At 38.0% G+C, this 19,958-nt stretch overlaps 1 protein-coding gene across 2 annotated transcripts in view; it reads right to left on the reverse strand.

The window, feature by feature from the left end:
- Positions 1 to 13,290, reverse strand: part of egfl7 (EGF-like-domain, multiple 7) — a 20,440-nt gene extending 7,150 nt beyond the window's left edge. The window contains exons 1-6 of one of the 2 annotated variants that reach the window (XM_051877453.1): positions 13,078 to 13,290; positions 7,081 to 7,258; positions 5,773 to 5,898; positions 5,581 to 5,693; positions 4,479 to 4,574; positions 4,150 to 4,341 (exon numbers count right to left, since the gene is read on the reverse strand). In XM_051877453.1, the coding sequence (XP_051733413.1) occupies positions 4,150 to 4,341; positions 4,479 to 4,574; positions 5,581 to 5,693; positions 5,773 to 5,898; positions 7,081 to 7,160 (607 nt within the window). In that variant the 5' untranslated portion in view covers positions 7,161 to 7,258; positions 13,078 to 13,290. Of the gene's footprint in view, positions 1 to 4,149; positions 4,342 to 4,478; positions 4,575 to 5,580; positions 5,694 to 5,772; positions 5,899 to 7,080; positions 7,259 to 12,204; positions 12,547 to 13,077 lie in introns of those variants that run through there. The other variant, XM_051877454.1, reaches the window with a different exon arrangement.
- Between the last annotated feature and the right edge of the window lie 6,668 nt (positions 13,291 to 19,958).

Consider the following 19,958-nt stretch of genomic DNA (forward strand, 5'->3'; position numbering starts at 1 on the left):
AATGGGTCACACACACACACACACACACACACACACATTTTCCTCAGCGTTTGATTTGGCTGCTTCCACAGACACACATGCACACTGAAGCTCAGTCAATCTGTCCCAGATGTGTGTGTTTTATGAAGACATGTGGGAGAGAGCGAGAGAAGCTTTGTGTGTGTGATTTGTGTGAGGGAAAACAGTGACCCCCAGCAGTCTGAGTTTGATAGATCTGGAATGCGAGCTGCGAATTGAGCCAAAGCGAAAACGGAGACACAGCAGCTACAAATCGTGTTCAGCCTCCTTAAAAGCACAATCACCATCATCAGACAGCTAAACATTCAGCAATCTGATGACACTAATGTAGTTTTAAACTCAAGATTTCAGGGACTTTGGGCCCCATAAACTCAACAAAGGTGATGATCAGGTCAAAATGACATTATAACTAGAGATCAGGGCTCTCTTTCTGTGTCCGTCTTTCTCTGATCCTTTAGATTTAAATAAGATAATGAAACATTTTACTTAAAGGGGAAGTATGTCATTTTTTAAGTAAAAATGCAAAATATGCAAAATCAGCAAGTCGTAGAAATGCACAACAATGGATGGAAAACTAAAAACTAGTTCATTCTAAACACCAGACATCTTTTGTGCTTCATTTCGGAGGCGCGGGTCTGACTGTTTCTATAGGAACCGGAGCTTCTAACGGCCGCTGCAGTGACGCGATGATTTTACCAATCTTCGATTGGCTCTTATTTAGAAGGCGGGACTTATTCCGCCATATTGCACGTTACACTTTCTCCCATTCATAACAATACGAGTGACGTGTCTTGTGTTATTCTATTGTCTATGTTATTATTCATTAAACTTATTAATAAATGTTCATATATTAAACATATTAGTAAATGTTAATTTCCAACATTTTTTTTTTTAGAGTGTAGGAACAGTAACTGTAGCAAGCAACATATTTGGTGTAAACTGTGTTTACCATGGTACATGTTTGCAAGGGAACTACTCTTGCTGATGACAGGTTTAGAGTAAACTGAGCTTCTGCACCTTGAGTCCCAGTGGACGTCCCACCAGACAGATGTTGATGACTCCGGGTGGGTCGGGGTCAAACTCAACAACACTGAGGTTTGACCAGCGTGGGAACAGAGAAACTAGCGTGTGGGGTCACTTAAAGGTTTACTTTGAAATATTTTTCCTTATATATTTAAAAATAAAGAAAGAAATTAAGCATTTTCCATAGAGACAAGGTTTTCAACAAACCTTGGTTTACATTAGATTACCTTACTACTAGCTTTCAGCTGCCTGGATCCAGACATTTTTGCTCAGATTTAAAAATGTACTGCTCTCTTGTACTTTCTACTGTGTAAACTCCAGGAATGTGTGTTTGAGCTCCAGCCAACAATCAGAACGAGTGGCGATTATTTTAGCCTGTCGCTTGGAAACAGATAACATTACTATTTAGGGCCAGAGGAGGTTCTGTTCTTGCTGTTATTTTAAATCATAGACAGATATGAAATAGTGTAGGGAGAGAAAAGATGAAGAAACAAAGGAAAAGAGGGGAGAGGAGCGAGACGCTGCCAAAAGGCTTAAAGACACAAGCTAGTTTTGGCATAATATAGCGACAGACAAAGGGAGAGTATGATGTTCAGTAGGTTCTCATACACTGTAAAAAAGAATTGTTGGTTTAACTTTAAAAAGTAAGTTACCTGGTTGCCTTAAAAATTTGAGTTCATTGAAATTAAAAATTTGAGTTCATACAATAAAGGCGATTGGTTTAATCAACAGAAACTCTAAATATTATGTTATCTGAACTACAACCCAAATTCCGGAAAAGTTGAGACGTTTTTTAAATTTGAATAAAATGAAAACTAAAAGACTTTCAAATCACATGAGCCAATATTTTTTTCACAATAGAACATAGATAACAACAAATGTTTAAATGGAGAAATTTTACACTTTTATCCACTAAATGAGCTCATTTCAAATTTGATGCCTGCTACAGGTCTCAAAATAGTTGGCTCTTATTTACCATAATAAGAGCCAACTATTTGTTTACCATAGTGTAGCATCTCCTCTTCTTTTCAAAACAGTTTGAAGACATCTGGGCATCGAGGTAATGAGTTTCTGGAGTTTTGGTGTAGGAATTTGGTTCCATTCTGTTTGTGGTCGTCTTTGACGCATTTTTCGTTTAATGATTCGCCAGATGTTCTCTATAGGTGAAAGATCTGGACTGCAGGCAGGCCAATTCAGCACACGGACTCTTCTACGATGAAGCCATGCTGTTGTAATAGCTGCAGTATGTGGTTTTGCATTGTCCTGCTGAAATACACAAGGCCTTCCCTGAAATATACGTTGTCTGGAGGGGAGCATATGTTACTCTAAAACCTTTATATACCTTTCAGCATTCATAGTGCCTTCCAAAACATGCAAGCTGCCCATACCGTATGCACTTATGCACCCCCATACCATCAGAGATGCTGGCTTTTGAACTGAACGCTGATAACACGCTGGAAGGTCTCCCTCCTCTTTAGCCCAGAGGACACGGCGCCCATGATTTCCAACAAGAATGTCAAATTTGGACTCGTTTGACCATAGAACACTTCTCCACTTTGAAACAATCCATTTTAAATGAGCCTTGGCCCACAGGACATGACGGCGCTTCTGGACCATGTTCACATATGGCTTCCTTTTTGCATGATAGAGCTTTAATTGGCATCTGCAGATGGCACGGCGGATTGTGTTTACCGACAGTGGTTTCTGGAAGTATTCCTGGGCCCATTTAGTAATGTCATTGACATAATCATGCCGATGAGTGATGCAGTGTCGTCTGAGGGCCCGAAGACCACAGGCATCCAATAAAGGTCTTCGGCCTTGTCCTTTATGCACAGAGATTTCTCCAGTTTCTCTGAATCTTTTGATGATGTTATGCACTGTAGATGATGAGATTTGCAAAGACTTTGCAATTTGACATTGAGGAACATTGTTTTCTACAATCTTTTTTCACAGATTTTATTTTATTCAAATTTAAAAAATGTCCCAACTTTTCCAGAATTCGGGTTGTACATTAATGATCTAAGTTGATTTGACAAAAGAAAAAAAATGTATGAAAATAATTTTTTTACAGTGTGTTAAAGAAATAAAAGACAACATATCTGAAGAGTGATTTGCTCTTAACAAATAAGGTCAATGAGAGCCATTGCAGCCAAGGGTATTTTTAAAGAAACCATGGTTGGTCAGGTGGTCTGTTATTGCTGGGTGGAGGCAGATGGATGTGGTCCAGGTTTGTGGTTGGCCCGTATGTTGTCGCTGTGGTCACCAGTCACAGTGCACTATTACTCACGGTACGAGTTGAGAGTGGCATAGCGCGTACCAAAAGTAATAATGAACCGTGAGGCTGGTCAGGGTTCCACCTGCAGGGGGCGCTAGAGGAGAAACACACTTATATACTGCGGTACAGTAGCCCAACCTTACCCATAAAAACATATTTTGATACAGTGTAATTGTATTACCACTTAAGCCCATCTTCACTTGTTTTTTTTAAAACGCTTGTGTGCCTTTCTTCCTAAATAATATGCAAGTGTGTCTTTATTCATAGTACTTTGCAAGCAGTATGCAAAAAGTGCTGGGATTTCTAGTGGATTTGTGAAGTATGCATCTGTGCATGCTTTATTGGTTAATATTGCCCACAACCCCTTGTGCAATGGAAAAGGGGAATCTGAGACCGTTCTCTTCCCACATTTTCAGTTGCAGAAAAGTGGTCTGGAATGTGAGAACAAAACTGCCATAGTAGTTTATAAATGTATGAACTTATAATGAATTATAAACTAATGAATTTAGATGGATGCGAACAGGGTTCGTTGGTATTGCAATGAAATTTTAAGATAGTCGCTTGGCCCAATGCTTCGAAAGTACATCATTTTAGTGTGTATTAGAACTAAGCAAACTGGGGAGCAATTTATATATATATATATATATATATATATATAGATAATCTTACTATTTATTCCGAAATATGTTCAAAAGTTTGACTGGTATCTGTCTGGAGATTCATGGTTCTTGTATCTGATACTCTGAGTTTGAGTGTTAAGCCAGTGTGGATGATGGGTATCAACATCAGTATGTCTGCGGCTGATTATAATGTATATACACATCTTGTCTTACCAGCATCGCTACTGGATGAGCGACCGTCTGGTTTTGGAGGAGCGACTGGCGGCGGGGAGGGGGGAGGAATTCTTGAACAAGTTATTTCATCTTCAGCCAGACTGAATCCCTCCTGACACACACACCGATAACTCCCCAGCGTATTCACACACTTCTGTGAGCAGCGATGACCTTCTTTACACTCATCCACATCTGAGAGAGAAAAAACTTTTAAAACTTATCTTAAAAGAGCCCATTTATATTGTGTTGCATGCAATTCTTGTGCATGCAACACATTTTATAAAGCATGCGCCATGAACATAACAGTAAATGAATGGTAGTGTGTGTACCTATTTGACAGTATCGTCCCATCCATCCTTTCGGACATGCACAGTGATTAGGCCTTATACATGACCCTCCATTTGCACATGACTGCTCACAAACCGCTACAGAGAGAGACATATGAGAATACACACACATATGCATGTATGAATCCAAATGTGAAAACACATTCAGAGCTCACGTTAATCAATGTGACTTGTAGGCAGGGCCTAAAACTAACTTTTTGCCACACCTGCCAATGGCCGGTGACTAAATGAAAATTTACCGGCCTTAAAGGGGCGGTTGATTATGATTTCACTTTTTTCACTTTAGTTAGTGTGTAATGTTGCTGTTTGAGCATAAACAACATCTGCAAAGTTACAATGCTCAAAGTTCAATGCAAAGGGAGATATTTTCTTTGACAGAAATCACTTTTTAAGGACTACAACAAACGGCTGGTAGAGACTACAACAAACTTCTTCCTGGGTTAGTGACATCACAAACCCTAAAATTTACATAAACCCTGTCTAGAGCAATAGAGCAATTAGAGATTTTTCTTTGTCTTTTGTTGTTTGATTAACATTAAAAACACAGACAGCAGCTGGAAAATTAGGCTGCTGTCACTTTAAGAGCTAATGCACGGATTCAATATACTGTTACACATGCGTTTTCTTTCTCAACTGTTTACATTTATTTAAGACATAACTGACTATGTTTACGAGGATACTTGCCAAGACTAGCATTTTGACATACTGTTCAAGCACAAGAAGACGTGAAAGAGAGCTCAATTCAGTATTTGCACGTGGTCGGAGATGCAGATTTCTGGGCGCTCGCTTAGAATGTTTGCTCACAGAAAACTTCCCACACAGCGTGCGAGTAATGAATTGAGTTCCCCTTCTTGCAATTAAACTTTCATGCAATGCAGCACTGGCCGGTCATCTCCCCCGAGCGCCATTCATGCTTGTTCATGTTCATGTTCTCACAACATTGCATTGTTAGAAGAATTCATAAAAATGTTACCAGCCAACTGGCGATTGACACTGTGTTTCATATACTCGACAACAAATTTTTACTCGCATTTGACGCTTGGCAAGCGTTAATTTTAGGCCCTGCTTGTAGACCTCCATTTACCTTGGTTGCAGTTGTGTGAATGTATGCGTCGCCATCCAGGACAGCATTCTGGGTAAATGTGTACATTAGGAGCTGCTCTGCTCACCTGCCTGTACGAAACCCTGTAGATTGTCCTGTAAAACACATAGTCCAGTCAAATGATAGTACATTATGCAGTATAATATATATTTCTTGTGTTTTGTGTGTTCTTACTTGTACGTGCTACACATGCGGTGGTTTTGGCACATGGTGATGTAGGGTTTGTGTACAGGCTGAAGGAACGACTCTGTGCTGTAGGACACACGACGACTCCACGCATCTCCAACACACACTCTCCTCCTGAAACACACACAGATGTTGCTTATATTTACATTACCGTTCAAAAGTTTGGGGTCAGAAAGTTTATGCTCACCAAAGCTGCATTTATTTGATCAAAATAGAGTAAAAACAGGAATATTTTATATTATTATTACAATTTAAAGTACTATATTAAAATGTAATTTATTCCTTTGATCAAAGCTGAATTTTCAGCATCATCACTCCAGTCTTCAGTATCACATGATCCTTCAGAAATCATTTCTAATATGCTGATTTGCTGCTCAAGAAACATTTGTTATTATTTTTTTTTAGTTGAAAACAGTTGTGCTGCTTAATATTTTTGTGGAAATTTTCTGATACTTTTTTCAGGATTCTTTGATGAATAGAAAGTTTAAAAGAACAGTGTTTATTTGAAACGGAAAAATCTTTTGTAACATTATAAATACCTTTACTGTATCAAATTGCTGTAAAAAATCTTACTGACCCCAAATATTTATTATTTAGATTATTTATAAATATTGTGAAAGGGTGTATGTGTACAGCTTGTGTAATCATATCTTGACTCAAAATTATTATAATTTTTTTATATTATATTATATGAATGTGTGTTGAATATAATGCTGGGAAAGACATTTGCATTGTTGTTTGTGTATCAAAAGCTTGCTGTCCATCAGTTCTAACTGGACATGACTGACTGATGTAATTAGCTGCTATTATATGCATTGACCTTTAACCTTATAGTGACCCATGACCCCACTGAGGCCCAAGAGCAAGTGAATTGACACTTCCGGACACTACTGCTGCGTTTGAAATCATGTACTAAGTACTACATTTGAATTTACTTCACGACTGTTAAAAAAGTATGTACTATATAGTGTGAATATGGGTAGTATGAATGAAATTCAGACGCACTACATCCGCTATGTTGTTACTGTCATGTGACCTACCAGCTTCAGTTGTTTCACTTCACTTCTATTCATAAATCCCCTCCCATGGCCTCATGGGACAGTAAAGTGTCTATCAAATGTGCACTTCAGAATCTCGGCTGAAGTAGTAGGTCATCCGGGGACTTTTTGAATACTATGTTTTCTGACATACTACTCTTTTGGCGTACTGTTTTTCACCTACTATATAGTAGGGAAGTATTCGATTTCAGACACAGTCACTACTGTGTGTGTGTATGTATGTATTTGAGCCATTTACCCGTGGTGACCGTGAATCTGAGGCGTGCAGGTCACATGCAGGAGAAACAGAGAGGAGGAGAGCAGGACTGCTGTGTACATGTCTCTCTCTCTGTCTATCTGTCGCTCTCTCTCTCTCTCAGGTGTGTCTGACAGCAGGAAGAGAGACTTTCAGGTGTGTCCGTCCCCCAATCAGCTACCTGAGATAGATAGATAGGATAGAACATTATTAAAGGTACAGTAGCAATAATATATAATTAAATATGTAATAATAGTGATAATATAAAACAATATATAATAACATATTTAAAATAATATACTGTATAATAATAGCAATAATATATGAAAATAAAATAAATGTTATGACATTTAAGTTGAAAATGCCCACATCAGAGTACGGTACTGTCTTTATCTAAGATCTTTGCCTAGAGAGCACTGAACTAGTCTTTACAAAATGTTATTTCTGCTATACTTCCTTATTGAACAGCTGGAATCCATCATACTGTACATGCAACACACAGAACTGTTCTTCAGATAGACATTAAGAATTAAAACATGCAATTTGTAACCATTTCCCAGAAGCACACAGTTATGATCTGTTTCATGTTTAAACATTAGAGAGTTAATGCACTTTTAAAGGCAGAAAGTTAGAGAAAATTAATCATCATTATGAAGTGCATTTGTTACAAATCACAGCTGATTGAATCAAACATGGTTCTAAGAAACGTTTGTTTACATAAATACACACATATCCGCATGCTTTATAACAGTACTGATGATTTAAAATCAGATCATAACTCATATTGCAGCTAAAGTGGTTTCATTTTCATTCGGGTGTAATGAAGACACATTTCTGTGTTTCTATCTGTAACATGGAGATTTCAGGTTAAACATTTTAATAAGAACAAGTTATTAAAAACATGGCTTTGATTACTGAAACAGCATTTAGCATGTCGTCCCACCACACACATGCATGAACAAATCTGTTTCAGATGAAAATGAGACTTTACAAAGCCAACTATATTAAAAGTCATTTCTCTTCCTGAAGTTCATCTGAGCTTGTATGCGCATGTACACACACGTGTGTTCTCTCATCTTGAACAGCTTACAGTAATCATTAGGTTATTGCTGGTTTAATGAGTTCAGGTTTAGAGCGCGGTGTAAAACAGGTCTCAGTGTTCCCTAGAGAGCTTTTGACAACAAGCCTAAAGCCTCATATATTATACCTACCACACCTCTGTGTGTGTGTGTGTGTGTGTGTACAGGCTTGGAGGGCCAAATATCCTCACTTATATAGTGAAACATTATGACAACCGACTAGTGAGGATGTTTTACTGGCCCTTAATAGTTAAAAAGGCTTATAATTTTTTTTTTTTTTTAAGTCTAGCGTTCTGCACATGTTTCTGTGATGGGTTGGTTTAGGGGTAGGGCTTGGGTTAGACTATAGAAAATATCATTACCCTGATATAAAATCAGTAGAAGTCTATGCAGTGTCCTCACTAATGTAGTGAAACAAGAGGCTGTGAATATGATTGTGCATGTGTGTTTGTGTAAGAAGCACTTTAAACGAGCTCTCGTCTCATATTTTCTGGAGATTAACGACCCATATTACCCCTGATCAATGCTTAATGATTTTGACTGTTAAAGTCTGGATCTGGTATTAAATGTTTTTTGATTTACCTCAGTGATGGAGCAAGTTAGCGAGCAAAACTTAGTGAGTATATTTTTGGATTTAAAAGAAAAAAAAGATACTGTCCAAATGTGACTAACAAGATTAAAGTACTTCAGTACATCTTCATTTGTAATTTTGTGTTGTCAAAAGTAGGACCTAACGCGAAACGCGAAAAAATGGGAAACGCAAAGTCGGTGCTGAAATTTTAAAAATGTGACGCTCTGAGCGCTGTTGAGTGTATTCGTAAACACCTCTGATTGGCCTTTGTGTTCACGCGCTCAACAGATATGTCTGTGATTGGCAATGATCAATGCTTCAAAAACATGACATCAATGACGCTCTTCACCGAGCGCTTACACAGATACACATGGGAGCGTTGCTTTCAAAACACTCCCGTTCCACCTTTCAAAACGCTTTCAAATTCAAACACTTCTGTGTGCTTTCAAACGCTCCCGTGCGTTGATCACAGACATACCTGATGAGCACGTGAACACAAAGGCCAATCAGAGGTGTTTACGAATCCACTCAACAGCACTCAAAGTGTCATATTTTTAAAATTTCAGTACCAATTTTGTATCACGGTCGGTACTTTTGAAAACACTACATTGTAATTAGCTTAGCAACAAGCTAACATAAAGGTAAGGGTGTGTCCCAATTTGCATACTTATGCACTATTCTATGTTGTTTTGTAGTACCTGTAAATAGCGAGAGTAGTGTGTTTGGAATGGACGTAGGCTGGTAAGAGCTGTGTGTGTAAACCTCACTCTCCTGATCTCAAGAGTCTTTAGCCTCCTTGTTAGAGCACCCGACTCCCATGCCGGCGTACCCGGGTTCGAGTCCCGCTTAGAGTGGGCGGTTCGAACAGGAGGGGTTCACACTGAAAAGTGTTGAATGTTGGACACTTCATGCACTCAACTGTCACAGCCAGTGTTGCCAAGTCTGCGGTTTTTCCCGTGGAATTGGGCTACTTTAACACTGTTGCCACGGGTTGTTTTTCATGTCTGTGGGTTGAAGCGACCCCAAACAACATGATATTTAGCCCCTGGAATGTGAATTTTACCAGGGGAACCCAGCCAAAAACACAGATTTTACCCCCCAGAACATGATTTTTACCGGTGGACCATCCCCTGAAATGCGATTGGGCTAGTTTTGAGTAGCAATTTGGAGGGTTTTGTTGTGAAAACCTGGCAACCCTTGTCACAGCTGTAATTACATAGCGGAGGGGGAGGGGCTAACAGACCCTGACTGTGAATGACAAAATAACCTTATAAACTTCATACCCTACACAATTGAGTACATAGTTCATAAGTACATGGTGGATAGTGTGTCATTTGGGACACAACCATAATTTCCCTGCCTTAATCTAAGATACTCCATTTTGACAATTCTAAGACAGAATCACATGTATCATTTACATGAGACAATCCCAGAATGCACTGCTTCAAGTTCTGTGGGGGAAAAAATTCCACCCAAGATGGTGAGCAAAGCAAGAGAAATATTTCAGTTATGAACCCAATATTTTTGAGCATTGTATTGTTAGCTTAGCAACATTCGCACAGATATTCAACTGAACTGCCAGTACTGGTGTGTGCGACTGGCTAATCGTGTGTGATTCCTCATCTCAGGTCTGTTACAGTGTTTCTGTATGTGCGTCTGGTTGTTAATATCAGATTTGTTAAGATAACAACACTTTCCACAGCACTGAGCCCCTCTACAGCAGCTGGTGAGCTTTGAAATCACAACCTAAGGATTGTGGGTCAGATAATGTTCTCAGTGTCGGCAGTTTGAGTCGGACGACCCACCGCAGAACGTCTGACACCACAATGAGGCAGTAAAGTGGTTTAGGACTTCTGGATGACTTTCATACAGATCTCCTGCCAAACGCTTAATGGTTTCTACAGGACCATACCTGCAGGCTGTTTGAGTTACAGAAACTGTATATGTGTGCGTCTCTCATAATTCATCTGATTGCCGTCATATGTAAACACTTACCACGTGTCTTATATAAACGCTGCCAGATCTTTGACTCACAGGTCTCTAAGCAGTCATATGCGTAACACATCAAAAACAAACTATAGTTTACCTGCTAGTGATGTTGAGCGAAGATAATCTATTAGTAATGGGCAATAAAATAGATATTATAGTGCAAACTTTCAGCACTTTCTGCACAACAGTAATCACTGAAATCCAAAGCGTAGTACATATAAGTGTAAAATGTACATTTAAACACAATGCCAAACCCCAAAAAAGTCTCAAAGTCAATATAAAACTCTGTATGTCAACACACACCAACATTTAGATCCACATCACTGCATATAATCACAAATAATGGCACTAATTGGAAGCGGAAGCTGTTAAGACTAATGGAGGGCCAGCCTTTAGTGTGTGTTTATATTTGGAATGGAATGCTAGCATACTGCTTAGTGTGCAGTATATACTGGATACTGTTGCTTAAAAAGTAGTATGTGAAACAATGCAAAATATATCATGCAATATGCATTTATAAAAGTAGTTTGCTACATTTTTATCACTAAAATGAATTCAATAAGTGATGTCTAGTGATGATAAATTTGGCATATTAGTTTAAAACTGTTTTGGCGCTTAAAAATTCTTTCTGCGCAGTATGCAGTATGTAGTAAATCTAGTAACATCACACTTTTAGCTGAGTAGGATATCCAAATATTTTATGCAAACTATGCACAGTATGCATGCTAAATAAATCAGCAAGGTGTGTAAGTATACTCTAAAAAATGCTGGGTTAAAAACAAACCAAGTTGGGTTGGAAATGGACTGCGATTGGGTTGATTTAACCCAGTGGTTGGGTTAAGTGTTAAATGTCTGGGCAGTTCTATTTAACCCAAATATTGTTTAAAAATGACTATATGGCTGACTTAAAATGAACCCAAAATTTAACCCAAAAATTAAAAATCAGACCCATAGAGGCAACAATAATAATCAAAAGGTGAACATTTATTAATAAGCAATTTAATAAATGTCTATTGTTTAATTATTATTCATTAAACTTATTAATAAATGTTAATTTATTAAACATACTTTGGGTTCATTTTAAACAAGCAATACGGTAATTTTTAAATAATAGTTGAGTTAAATAAAACTACCCAGCACGTTTGGCAAACATTTAACCCAACCGCTGGGTTTGTCCATTTTTAACCCAGCATTTTTTTTAGTGTAGTTCGCGGTCTGAAAAATCGCTTTAACGGTAAACGACCAGCAGGCGGCGCTGTTTTCATACAACATTATTTGCGACCATTCACAGATTCCAGTGTTAATCCAGTTCAAGTCTCATCTAATGACAATTATAGTAACACACACACACACACACACACACATACACACACAATGACTTGTACTAAGCCGTTGCATGAGCAAATAGACAATAATGAAATGCATGATGCATGCATGAATTTACATAAACAATTTAAAATATATATTTGATTTTGTACAATGACTCACTGGATTACTCCTGTTCACGAGATTAACCGCTCGTGCGTGGATGTAAAAGGGGAAAGAAAGAGAGTGGTCCCCCAGCGCGTCCCAAAAACGAAGTTTCCGACCAAACTCAGAGGACAGACGTGGAATAATCTCATAAATAGTCCAAAAACACGCATGAGTGCCCAAAGTTGCACTGGCACGAGACTCCTGCGCGCGCTTCCCGTAGCTCAGCTCTCCGTGTTTAGGAGTTTTTTTTTTTTTTTTTGCACACTCTGAGTTCCCTCACAACTGTCAAAGCATGCAGGGGGGTAACCACACCACTACTGCCCCTCCTTCACCGGGACGTCCCGGGAGAAACACTCACGCAAGAGCTCACGGGAGACCCTGGCGCCGCGTGACGCCATCGCTGCTGGAATTCACCCGCAGCAGCTCAGTTTACCGGGTCACACACCGAGAAATAAAAGGAAAAACCGCAGGAAAAAAAAGAAATGCAATGAAGCTAACCCTTTATGTTTAACGTGCAGTAGTTTAAAAAATCACATCCTGATCCAAATATTATTTGCTGTTAATAAGTCAGTACATTAATAGCCTATTTATACACTACCAATAAAAAGTTTTGGAAACACGTGACCGTTTTTTTTTTCATGATTTTAAAGTCATCATCATCATTATATACAATTAATTATTATAAAGTTTTGCTATAAAGACAGAACACGTTGCATTTTCATTTTTTCATTTTCATTTGAAATCGTCGTCCATTCAAATAGTTATGTCGAGAAATTTTAATATCCTTATTTGATTGTGAATACTCTGTTTATAATGTTCAATGCCTTATTACTGAAGTGTAACCAAAGAAAATCTCCATGCCAATATAAATAATGTTCACACACTCACCCAGTAAATAAAATCACGTGATCTCGCGCTGAGCTCGAGGCCATTCGATCCACCTGTCGCGCGCTCTGACGCGCTTCTCCATCGTCACCATTTCTTATAAACTCTTCTTCTCTCTGATGAAGAGCACCGTGTGGTCGAAGTCTCGATGCTCCCCGTGATCCGACTGGCGAGGAATGAGATGCTTTTGGGCGTTTTTCTCCTGCTTTTTATTCCGCGCTTCCTGTGGAACTCAGGAATTGGACGGACAATCCCAAACCGGAAATCCTGCAAGTGTTTGGAGCTGATAAACCCCTCTGGCCTGCACAAACACTCCCTTCATGCCCCTCAAGTCCGTATACGGGTAATCATGTCTCTATCTAGGACCACAAACACACTGTGATGATCTGTTTGGCCCTGTGATTTCAACTACTATAATATTAGGAATATATAGGCTACAAGGATTATTTACCCAAAAATGGGAAGTGAAACGGTGCAGGTGTCACCTCAAAGAGCGATTTTTATCTAATCTGACTCTTAAAATGACTTTTGTTGATTATATATAATTATAAACTTCATTGAAAATCCAAAAATCTCTCACACAAAGCTATATTGTATGGCTTCAGAGAATACACAAGTAATTTGGGCTATTATATGATGCTATTTTGTTGTCTTCTTTTTTTAATGTTTTTTGTTGTTTGTTTGTTTGGAGCTTGACCACACCGTTTCCCAAAATCCCCTTGATTCTGCTCAATTTCACCTTTTTTGTTATTTGGAAGAAAGAGAGTCACTGGTGTGGAAGCAGTGAGTAAATGATGACGCCATTTCCATTTTTGTGCGAGCTATTCCTTTCAGGCTGGTTATATGAATGTGGGTGGGGGTTATGAGTTATGGGTTGGTGATTTGAACCATCAGATTAAATCCATCCAGAAAAGAGGTCTATATAGTAGACGATGCATTCATGCTTCCAGTCCTGACATATTGACATTGTAATGCTTCAGTAGGTTTATAGGGAATTAGAACAACATTAGACTGTATTAAAAAGATTTCAGCTTTTATTTGATCCACATTTTTCTTGTGTATGTTAGAGAACGAAAGACTCTGATTCTGAATATATTAAGCCAAATAAGCAGAGGAAATGGCTCTGCACAGCACTTCCTGTGAATCAGGAAGCAGGAAGTGTGTGGAAGTGGAAGATTGTGCTTTGGGTCACAGTGAACAATGAGAGTAAGAACTTAAAGGAAAGAGTCCTGCGTCAACGTGAGAGCAGGGCGGGAAAGTGGCGGACGGGGATTTAGAGAGTGAGAGCTGAAGAGAAAGATCTCTCGTGGTTTTAATGTTCAGTATGATCATGCTACAGATGCTCACTAGGGCTGTTCAGTTAACATGTTCATTTACTGTGGTTAATTGTAAAATCAACAGATAATACCCCATTTTTGTCAGAATTCCACTTTTTTTGTCTATTCAGTGTCACACAGTCTTTCAGTGATCTTCATTTGAGGTCTTTTCTTAGCTAATTTAAATATAGCTACCAACCTGATCTCACGGACATTCGTATATATTTTACGAGGTGGCTAATTCGGATTCGTATGGATTCACTCGTACAAATTCATGTGATTTGTCTGAACCCCAGTGACGGGTAGATTTAGGGGCGGGGTTTAGGGGTAGGTCATTCGTACGAATTGGTCGTGAGATAGCATTGGCTATACTGTTATTTGCAACTAATTTTATTAAACTAGTCAGTGTATCATTAATTCAAAATATTTATTTTATTTATTTAATCAAATATATTCTATCTATCAACACTACCATTCAAAAGTCAGTGTTTTTTTTAAAGAATTTAATACTTTTATTCAGCAAGGATGCAATAAACTGATCAAAAGTGACAGAAAGACATTTATAATGTTTTCTATTTCAAATAAATGCTGTTCTTTTAAACTTTCTATTCATCAAAGCTGAATTTTCAGCATCATTACTCCAGTCTTCAGTGTCACATGATCTTTAGAAATCATTCTAATATGCTGATTTGCTGCTCAAGAAACATTTCTTATTATCAATGTTGAAAACAGTTTGTGCTGCTTAATATTTTTTCGTGGAAAATTCATTGTTCATCATATAAAGGGATTTATAATTTGGACTAAATCGTTCAATTCTTATATATTAGTTTTACGATTTCTTTATAAACTTTTTGAAGCGTCAAAGTGTGAGTTGCGTAGCTGTCTACACTGAAAACCCTAATAAGTTGACTGAACTTATTTGATTAAACTCGTTCCCTCAATTCAATTGAGTAATGGAGTCTCCCAAAACTTGTATATTTAAGTTCACTTAACTTGGTGTTAATTTTAAGTGTACTGACGTATTTAAGTTTACTTAACATGGAAATTAAACTGAAATTAGAAATTATTTATAATTTACAATTATAAAGTTAGTATTTTTGACTGTAAGCTTTGTGCAAACATACCGAACTGAAAAAAATAAATAAAAATACTGAACAGCATATTGAACGTCTTTATTGACCAAAATTTCATGATATTAATGAAATTACAGTACACACTACTGTAATGCAAATGGAGCTGGGTCACAACCACACTGTATGGAGGGACAGAAAGTGCTCAGATTTCATCAAAAAGATCTTCATTTGTGTTCTGAAGATGAACGAAAGTCTTACGGGTTTGGAATGACATGAGGGTGAGTAATTAAAGACAGAATTTTCATTTTTTGAGTGAACTAACCCTTTAAAAACTTTAAATATCCTCCAGGAATCAGCAGTTTTGCACAATCTGTCAAACAGAAATAAACAAGAACTTGCTGTCACGTCACTGCTGGAAAAGAGAACTGTGTGTGTGTGTGTGTGTGTATGTATGTGTATGTGTATGATGGCACATATGGTTTTACATGTGTGTGTTTGTGGAAAGATGTCAAATTGGCTCATTCATTGTAGCAACCAAATTCTTCTGTGCTGAGGGAAGCAGTGGAACAGCAGCCACACACTAAAATACACTTATAATACTTTACAGTCATCTGGGCAGATACCCTCAGATTATGACCTCAATATCTGTCTCAGCTTTGATTTTCAGAGAGGAATGGAGAACTTTCCTCAATGTCAGAAGCTGTCAGTCACTCAGCATGACTGAGAATGCCGTTCATTTACTATAGTAAAAGGTGAAGCTGGTGACAAGTACAGAAGCAAAAGGTAAAAAATGTCAACACATTTAGTTGATTTTTAGGAGACAAAGTTAATACTGAATCTTAAACTTCATTATTTAAATCTGAGTAATGATCCTCTGGGAGAGGACGGTAGAAAATGAGAGATGGAGAGAAGAAAAGAGAAATAAACTTAGTTTAATAGAGAAGAACACATGCCTGCTGTTCCTGAACTCACATTGACTCCTGGACATTAGAGACACTGAATATTGTTTGGACACTGACTGCCTTGAATAACACACACACACACACACTTACACTTTGGGTTTCCATGTTTTATGGGGACTTTCCATAAACTTAATGATTTTTATACGAGAGTGTACAAACTGTCACAGAAAACTTTCTGCGTTTTTATGTTTTCAAAAAAACAATTTACTATGATTTATAAGCTTTTTTCCTCATGGGGACCAAAAATGTCCCCACCAGGTCAAAGATTTCTGGTATTGCCATCCTTGTCTGTACATTTTGTCCCCACAATGTATAGGGTTTGCCAGGACCACACACACACACACTTTTTCCATCAGTGACGAGTGTGTTTTTTTTCCCTTGTTCAGAAGTAGATACTAGCATGCTTACTGCAGTTTACACTACATAGTGCCTATATGCTGCCTATACTGCCTACTAAATACTAGGGGTGTAATGGTAGCCTACATGTATTCGTCCCGAACCGTCACGGACGGTTGACGACGAATACAGGCGATCCACACTCCAATCCAGAAGGGGGCGCGCACAGTAAGCCTAACCTATTTTAACCAGCATTAACCACCAATAATCGCAATAAGCTCCGTGTTTTGTTTCTTTCGATAAGAAACAAAGTGCCATCTTTCAAATTCTGTTCATTTTATCACGAAATTAAAACAATAAATGCCGTTTTGAAGCTTATTAATGTGGCGTGACAGATCAGTTCAAACGGCAGCGCAGAGCGTGAGTGAACACGATCATCCCTTCCTCTTCACTGCTACAGAATGAACATAAATGAACATGAAGGTATGTTGAAAGATACAGTACAACTTAGTGTTTCAACCACGGAAAGATGTCAGTAAAACAGTTTGTAAACAATATGTCATGTAGTAGGCTATTACATTTACCTCAGAAAAGCCATTCAGTGTCAACAGCTTGTTAGTTCGCTAGAGAAATGAAGTCTTTCGCCAAATAAATGCACTATATTAGCCTATATATATTAATTATATTTAACTTAACCTGTTAGTTAATGTAAGGCCTAAATAAATCCGTCATGAAAACAAGTTATGACAGCCACTGTGTAAATGATTATATCTCAACAACGAATATACATGCTTACAATACATAAATGTTTTTATTATTATTTGAGTGTTGATGATTGAAGATTAAGATTATATCTAGCAGAGATAGATTTTTTTTATCCCTAAGAAAATTTTAATTATAACTGAATACATTTAAAGACAGAGACACAGTTGGTTCAGTAAAACATTGTTTAATAAAAAAGTGTGTTTTCTCACCCTGCTGTACCGAACCCGTACCGAACCGTGACTTCAAAACCGAGGTATGTACCGAACCGTCATGTTTGAGTACCCTTACACCCCTACTAAATACTATACAAAACAGTATTTAGTATAGAAGTGTTTAGACAGTATGCTGAATTGTTGTCACATGATCTCTCTGTGTTGCATGTTTAATTCTGTTTTCTTCCCTTGGGTACAGTAATGACCAAAAGTGATGTCCGGAAGGGGATAATTGTTTTGTAATGACCCTACAAGTTTGATTAAACCATCAAAATATGAGGAACACCATAAGCACAACTGTTTTCAACATTGATAATAAGAATAAATGTTTCTTGAGCAGCAAATCAGCATATTAGAATGATTTCTGAAGGATCATGTGACACTGAAGACTTCAGCTTTGCCAACATAGGAATAAATTGAATTACAAAATATGTTCAGATATAGAAAAGTAATTTTCAATTGTAATAATATTTCATAATATTATACTGTTACTGTATTTTTATCAGATAAATTATCAGCCTTATAGTAAGCATAAGAGACTTCTTTCAAAAACATTACAAAATCTCACTAACTCCACATAAGTTTCTTTCAAATATAGGTAGTGTGTCATTCCAGACATATGTTTGGTGTTTGGCTGCTCAGTTTTCATTCATGTGTGTTACTGCAGCTCAGGTGCTGACACAGCGAATCAGAGGTCAAGCATTTCATCTCAATGGAAATTCTTACAGATTATTGGCTGTCTGGGCTGTTGTGAGTTCCATAAGGAACTGATCAGAGGTTCATCAGTGTGCAAATATCTGCTTGACCGGACTTGTAATGTCATTTATTTTATTCAGTTAAAGAACTGATATTAACATCTGTGTATTTGGGTTTATGATATATGTTATGTATTACCATAATTCACCCCAGGTGTGGGGGCATGCGTGTTATTTTAGTTAATAGTTCTGCTGACAGAAAGGCACACATAGTGACAGCTCTGACACGTTTTTAATGAACCTCGCACCCTGGATGTGTGACTTCATGAGGTGCACAGTGTGTGAATGTGTTTAGAGGGACATTAGTATTGATGGTCTTAAAAGAACACTCCACTTTTTTTGAAAATAGGCTCATTTTCCAACTCCCCTAGAGTTAAACAGTTGAGTTTTACCGTTTTCGAATCCATTCAGCCAATCTCTGGGTCTGGCGGTACCACTTTTAGCATAGCTTAGCATAGTTCATTGAATCTGATTAGTTGACTCTTCTGTAGTTACATCGTGTACTAAGACCGAAGGAAAATTAAAAGTTGCAATTTTCTAGGCCGATATGACTAGGAACTATACTGTCATTCCGGCGTAATGATCAAGGAACTTTGCTGCCGTACCATGGGTGCAGCAGGCGCAATGATATTACGCAGCGTCTCTCACAAATGTCTCCATGGTTGCAAGGCACGCTCCCTGTTCAAGCAGGGGGTCACAGGCGCTGCGTAATATCATTGCGCCTGCTGCAGCCATGGTACGGCAGCAAAGTTCCTTGATCATTACGCTGGAATGACAGTATAGTTCCTAGCCATATCGGCCTAGAAAATCGCAACTTTTAATTTTCCTTCGGTCTTAGTACACAATGTAACTACAGAAGAGTCAAGTTTTAAATAGGAAAAATATTGAAACTCTTTGATCATTTTTTAACGAGATGCTAACGGTCTAATCCGATTCAATGAACTATGCTAAGCTATGCTAAAAGTGGTACCGCCAGATCCGGAGATCGGCTGAATGGATTCGAATACGGTAAAACTCACCTGTTTAACTCTGGGGGAGTTGGAAAATGAGCCTATTTTCAAAAAAAGTGGAGTGTTCCTTTAAGGTGCTTTCAGTTTGCGCTGCCAGTGGGGGGAAAACCCAAGCTGTAAATGCCAATATGTGCATTTCAAATAGTGTGGAGCACTTCAAAAGTCCAGTTTTTCAAGAAAGTTTTTAACAATTTGGCCTCTACAAGTATAGCCAAATTTATACACGTACAGACGTCTTGCTAAATGCATGTGTGTTGCACAATACAAAAACATTATATGCCGATCTGAGCTGATTTGTTCAACAGAAAGATAATTAAGTGTTTCTCACTCACACACAAACACAGTGATTTTGAAGTTGGGTGGAAAATGTGAAGTAACCCTCAAATCCCTTCAGTGCTGACAGGAGTTTCCTACAGAGAAAGAACCATCACACACACACACACACATGCAGGATA

This window comes from Ctenopharyngodon idella, chromosome 21 (assembly GCF_019924925.1).
Source record: "Ctenopharyngodon idella isolate HZGC_01 chromosome 21, HZGC01, whole genome shotgun sequence".
NCBI lineage: Eukaryota > Metazoa > Chordata > Actinopteri > Cypriniformes > Xenocyprididae > Ctenopharyngodon > Ctenopharyngodon idella.